Raw genomic sequence first — 6,400 nt, 5'->3', positions numbered from 1 at the left:
TTGAATCTCAGATTCTGATTTTCGAGGTTTTTTTAAGTTTAGTTGAACCGACTCTAAGCACTTATCTACCTGGATGATTCAGCATACCTCTTCGTATGGGTAAGGACTGTATGATAGAAATGTAGACAGTTTCTGTGGCATTGTTTCTAACTTTTTACAGTGGTTACTTCATTGTATTTGTATATTTTGGTGAGCCATTTTTTACGTGTCCTTTTTTTGAGTAACTGCAACATGACTGTTACATGCAGATTCAGCATTTTTGATTTGTTTTTTATCTTTGAATGTTCAAATGACCTGTGTTTTTGTTTATATATTTTTTGTAAATATTGTGCAACATGTCATGTTTTGTTTCTTTGATATGAAAAAGATTTTAAAGAAAAGAAAAAAAAAATTTTGCCCAGGCAATTTTTGTTGAGAAATAAAAAGCATGAGAATTCTACCATGTGGGGTTGGTGTGTGCAGTTTGATTCAATATTTGTTGACAAGTTGATGGCTGTTTTGTTAAGAAGCATTTAATCTGAATATAATATAAAGTATCATAATTTCTCATGAAATGACTGTATACAAATGACTATGCACATACATATTCTAATCAAGTCTGCGAGTTACAAAAAAAGTATTTTAAGCTTTTAAGAAAGTCCACGTCACAGAAGCAAACCAATCCTCTGAGGAAGTTGCTCCGTTATCCATTGTGCACAATGTTAAACACTCAGCCAACATGTGGAGAGATGTTTTTAAAGAGATACAATCCTTTCCTGTTAGTACCCACATGTAGGCATTATAAGGTGCTTCAGAACATACTGGGCTTTGGCACTGAGTCCACTGCCCCATCATGGCTGACTGACTGGTTTTGGCCCCACGTGACTTGAGTGGTGGATCAATGTTGATGGCTGGATCATTGATACAGTTCCTCCCCTGTTTGTGACCCAGCTGGGCTGCGGAACACAGCTCCTACAGCCATAATGTTAGCCCTGTCGCTTCACTTCTTCATGATAGAGGAGATATCCAGAAACATGCTCTGAAAAAGACAAGAAGACAGCTTTGACTCAGACTGCAGCCGGTGCTGGACATAAAACAGAAAGCGTATCCAGTGTTGCTCAAGAGAGAGCGCTCGTGACATTCTTCAAGTGTTCGAACACGTCTGTAATAGTTTCACATCTTGGAACAGGAATAAATCCTTTACATCTATCCAAGATGCGTCTATGGAAGAGAAACATAGTGTGCAGATATATATGTTTTTCTGTAAAAACATTCAGTCATACCATTGCCAATAAGTTAGCACTATAATAACTTCTTTTGAATATAAAACTAAATATGACATCTATGGAGCCTGACAGGTGTCATGAAGAAATAAACATCAAAATTATAAGAGCAGGTCAAACTTATTAATAGATGAAGTTATTAACACAATATATGATTATTTTGTCAACATTTTAACAGGGTAAAGGGTTAGTATTTCCACGAGTCCCCATTGTTAATGTGTTGTCTTTGACGTCCCTTTAACAAATGTTAAATGTTAAACACATGTTTAATGCTCTGCATGTTCTGTTAAAGCTCTTGCAATAATTTGAGAGCATGAATTACTAACTGGTGCACACAAATTATTTATGTGAGAGTTCTGTGCTGTAGATATTTTTATAAAGGATAAGTAATCAGTGAGATTCATATTGAATCTCATTGTGCAGTTTGATATTTTTACAATTATTCATTATTTTGTGTTTAATTTCATTGGCAACACCGAATGGACTTCCAGTTTGTCACTACTGGGCTTCACCCAGATCAACAGAAATGAGATTTCTCTCTCCATCTTTCTCTCTTCAAAACATCACTTTCTCACTTTCTCTGTTGTCTGTCTGTCTCTTTGTGTGTCACATTGTCTTGGCTTTGATATTGGGTATTTTGGCCAAATGTGTTGGTTAGTGTAGTCAGCTAAATCCTCAACTTCATAACTCTATGAGCAAGCTAGCTTCAGAGTAACTTTTTATACTTTGACTTTGAAAATACACTTGCAGAGGCTTCATGTTTCATACATATAATGTTGTGTTCCAGATAGCAGTTGCTAATGAAACCCAGGTTGATAGGTGTACTCTGTTGTTTACAACTTTGGATTCGATGTTCTCTCCACTAGAGATTGGACAAATGACACAATTTCTGCCTTTTACTTGCCATTGACATTCTTCGACCACCTGGAGGTGGCATCATGGGCATGTCTCCCTGCAGGGAGCCCAGTTCGTCTGACTCCTCTGAGGTATGTAAGGAGGGGCTCGTGGAGCGACTGATGGAGGACAAGCTCTCAGATGGTGGCCTGATCATGAAGCTGGTCTTCCTGGGGTTGGGGATAAGGACTTCGCTTCCCATTGACTCCCTTCGCTCATCCTCATCCAGGTCTCTGATAGCACTGGGCTTTAAGGTGCTAGTGGACAGCAGAGCTTCCAAATGGCTTGGTTGAGGGGGGTCCTCATGATGGCTTGTTGTACTCCTCTCCACATTGGACACAGCAGAAGCCCAGGCTGGGTGGTGGTCTACCATGGCTGTGCGGACCTCTGAATCTTGATGGATTTGGGGATCTTGGATTGCACAGTTCTGGCCAGACCTGGGTGGCATCCTAGGTTGGGGGCAGATATAGCTGGTCTGACTGTGTCCCGGATGAGACAGACTGTTGTATCTTGGTGCATCTTGGTTGGCTCTGAGCCCAGTATTGTAATGAGGGGACTTCATGTCCGCCTCTGGAATCACTTTGAAGGTCTGAGTCAAAGGCCCATTGTGAGGTGATGCATTGCTCATTACACAGAGGTGTGGTAAGGACGCCTTCTTCTTGGACTTGTAAATCAAACTGTCATCCTCTGTGTACCTCTCTCCATACAGTGTCTGTTTGATTTTCCTGATGCCCAGGTGGGATATTTCCAGAATGTTCAGGAAAAGTGACACACCAGCAATAATGATCATGAAGACCATGAAGATGGTCTTCTCTGTGGGCCTGGAGATGTAACAGTCTACACTGTTGGGGCAAGGCAGCCTCTCACACTTATAGAGAGGCTCCAGTTGGACACCATAGAGTACATACTGGCCCAGGATGAAGCAGACCTCCACCAGAGAGCGTGTAAGGATATGGATGATGTAAGTTCTCAACAAAGAGCCTCTGAGAGGAGCCTTCTTCACCTTCCTCTGCTCGTCCAACCTCCTCAGCTCCCTCTCCATGCGCTTATGTTCGTCCAACGCCAACTCAGCATCGTCCAGCTCCTCCTTCAGCTGGGCCCGTCTGCGGTGGCGCTCCTTCTCCAGAGTTCGGATGCAGTAGAGGGCGTGGCCCATGTAGACCAGAGAGGGCGCAGAGACAAAGATGACCTGCAGGACCCAGAATCGAATGAGGGAGATGGGGAAGGCACGGTCATAACAGACCGCCTTGCAGCCCGGCTGGTCAGTGTTGCAGACAAACTCAGACTGCTCGTCATCCCACACATCCTCAGCGGCCGCGCCCAGGATCAGCATGCGGAAGATGAAGAGTATGGTAAGCCAGATCTTGCCTACGATGGTAGAATGAATGTGGACCTCTTCCAGGATGCTGCCCAGCAGGTTCCAGTCACCCATGGTCAGCTTCTCACCACTTCAATGCCACATGTCCTCAATCTGTGGAGAGACAGCATGCACATACATCAACCTCACAAAGCCAGATTACATATTAGACACATTAGATTTGCTCTGAAATTCTAAGGTAATGGTAGAGTTTGTTACAACATGGGTTATATTTGTGCAGCTCAAGCCAACAGTTCTATTGGTTATGATAACACTGTACACACTAAAGTGATTCCTGAGATCTCAGGACATGGCAACATTAGTAAAAATTAATTCAACAAGGAAAGATACACAAACAGTGTGTAAACAAGGTGATAGTTCAGCCAGATTACCTACTACTTGCTACGGAGGTAAAACTGAGAGTGGGTGCAGCAGAAATGTCACTAATAATGCCTGATTGCACAACTGCTCTAAGTACAGCCAGAAAGTTGGGTTTTAAGATGTTGTAGATGTTGACACAAGACAGTTTGGTTTGTTGTTTTTACCATATGCATTCCTTTCTTTTCCAAATAAATGTAGCTAATCTGGCGGTTTGTTTACAACCTCTCTGAAGGTCAGACTGCTTGTGTTTGTTGCCCTGTTGCACTTATTTTTGCCAACGTCATGACATTGCAAGATCTCAGGAACTGCTATGGTGAATACTAATACTACTACTAATAATAATTATCAGAACTGATAAAATCAGTGGCCAAATCCACAAAAACAAATTTGGAATAAACCCCAGTTATCCTTTATAGAAAAAAGCTGTAGTTTAGAAGACCCAAACCAACAATGTCGGAGTCTGCTCTCAGTAATTTCTGACCTCCCCACCTTGTCTTTGGCTCTCAGCCTCAACACCATTTTTTTAGACAACTGGATGCTGTCAAACTGTCAGACGGGAGGAAATACTGCATTTGCTGGGGACTATTGTCAGCGGCTGAGTCTCCACAGTTGGTGCTCTAGTGTATTTCCAGCAGCAGGGCGGTGAATGTCGGAGGGAGTGAAAGTAAACTATAGTGTGTAAACTCATGGTAATGAAGGAACACGTCACCCAGTGGAACAGTGTGGCACACTGATGTGCTTTTAATAGTTTTTGGACAATGATGGAGCTCTATAACCCAGAGGAATAAGATATTTGGATACACACATAATACTAAACTGTTTGCGTTCATTGTTAGTTTGAAAGTGTACATGGAATTTGTTGACAAAAAACAAAATTATCACCAGAATCAAAAACATTTACATTGAGGATGCACTGAGATAAATGCTGGATCAATCAGCAGACTGAGGGGAGTGTCTACAAGTTGATGTTACGCCCTTCAAAACTTCCAAACATCATGAACAGCTATTTCAATGAAATGTTCTAGACAGGTGATTTAAACATACACTACAGTGGTAGTTGTGGAGAAATTTGAGAACTGCTTTGTTTTTCCATTTTTAAAATGGGCCCCTGACATCCCAGCAAATGCTCGTCCAATCAGCTGTTGCAGGGTTCATCTTGATGACTGGCTGAAGGAGATAACTGTCAATCATGTGTTGTACACACTCTGTAAAAAACTAGTCCTGGTCAGACCAAAGAGAAGAGAAAAGCCAAACTGTATATTACAGTATATTAGTATATTACCATTATATTGTCTGCTGCCATGGAGCTCTAGCCTTTATTTGATTATGCAGTCTATGGTGTAGCTCCAGAAGTCGTGCCTGGATGACATCATCAGAACAACCTCAGGCTCAGAGACACTTGTTAAAAACAACATGACTTAGCTCCAGTGATTTCATTGTATCACTGATGTTTGAACTACAGTTGGCTTTGAGAAAGACCAGCTGGGGCACCAAAAGACCAACTGTGGTCATATTACTGGAGCTCAGTGTGCGGCCATCCTTTTTTCAGATATGCCATTGCTATGACCCGAAGCTACTTTTTGGTGCACATTCATAGACAGCCCATGCTGATACAGAGGCACACACAGACAACCTAAAATTTCATTGTGCAGTGCCATAGACGTAAAATGGAAAATCTTTTTTAAGGCGTCCAGCATGTTGCACGATTTTTAGAGCATGACATTACAGCAAATGACTCCATTCAATAAATCAAGCATTTCAGCAGCACTTACATATCACTGGTATGGGTTCCCTCTTTGTCTCTTGGTGCACTTCATCGTGTTTATATGAGCATCCCAGAAGCTGACTGTGTCTGTATGGCTACCCCATGGAGATGTTTGGTGGTCCTCTTGTGCCGGTCCCAAACTATAGTCCACATCCCTCTGCTCTCCCCTGTTTTTGTCTCTCTGTGTATCTGTGTGTGCTGTGGCTGCCTGTGTGTTGGGAGTGCGCTCCCGTGTTACATGCAGGGTTCACAGGATGTGAGCATCGATCACCTCCCGACGGGACAATGTCCCCACCCCCCTCCCTTCTCCCACGCCAACAGTGCCAACTCTAACCAGTGCCATCAATATCACCCTCTCTGACAGAGAGGGTGATATTTTTATGGTTGGTCTTTCACATAGGGTCTGCTTCTGGTGCCCATAAACATGAAGATGTAACTGAGCCAATAAGGAGAACTTAACATTCAAGTTCGGCTCAGTTAACCCATCTCATGTGCATAATGTGGTTTAATGGATCACGTCCTACCTGCCTTCTTGCACACAGCTTTTAATTTGGGATGTGGGGGTTATGCATGTCAGTCCATGTACATGCATGCATGACTGCCTGGCATCCCTGCTGTGTAAATTCAATTTCAATTTGAGGACACTGTAAAAGTCTTTTTGTGAAAATTACTCAATAGTGAAAAAAACATCATCCCCACATGAAGATCATCATAGGACTTGGGGATTACTCTTGGCCTCAT

At 42.5% G+C, this 6,400-nt stretch overlaps 1 protein-coding gene across 1 annotated transcript; it reads right to left on the bottom strand.

Moving 5' to 3' along the window:
• Positions 1-527: 527 nt before the first annotated feature.
• gja10a (gap junction protein alpha 10 a) lies at positions 528-5,784 on the bottom strand. The gene is made up of 3 exons (XM_070979178.1): positions 5,667-5,784; positions 2,163-3,627; positions 528-1,018 (listed from the first exon to the last, which is right to left on the bottom strand). Exons 2-3 carry the CDS (start codon positions 3,586-3,588, stop codon positions 966-968), a joined length of 1,479 nt encoding a protein of 492 aa, XP_070835279.1. The 5' UTR covers positions 3,589-3,627; positions 5,667-5,784; the 3' UTR covers positions 528-965.
• Between the last annotated feature and the right edge of the window lie 616 nt (positions 5,785-6,400).

Source organism: Chaetodon trifascialis, chromosome 14, assembly GCF_039877785.1.
Source record: "Chaetodon trifascialis isolate fChaTrf1 chromosome 14, fChaTrf1.hap1, whole genome shotgun sequence".
Taxonomy (NCBI): Eukaryota; Metazoa; Chordata; class Actinopteri; order Chaetodontiformes; family Chaetodontidae; genus Chaetodon; species Chaetodon trifascialis.
The sequence above is the reverse complement of the archived record's forward strand: the minus strand, read 5'-3'. Positions and strand labels throughout refer to the sequence as shown.

Excerpts from the sequence above, each read along its gene's own strand:
- gja10a (XM_070979178.1), bottom strand. The coding sequence starts at position 3,588 with ATGGGTGACTGGAACCTGCTGGGCAGCATCCTGGAAGAGGTCCACATT. Across the intron at positions 1,019-2,162 it reads TCGAAGAATGTCAATGGCAA|AGCATGTTTCTGGATATCTC; the intron begins GTAAAAGGCAGA and ends TGTCTTTTTCAG.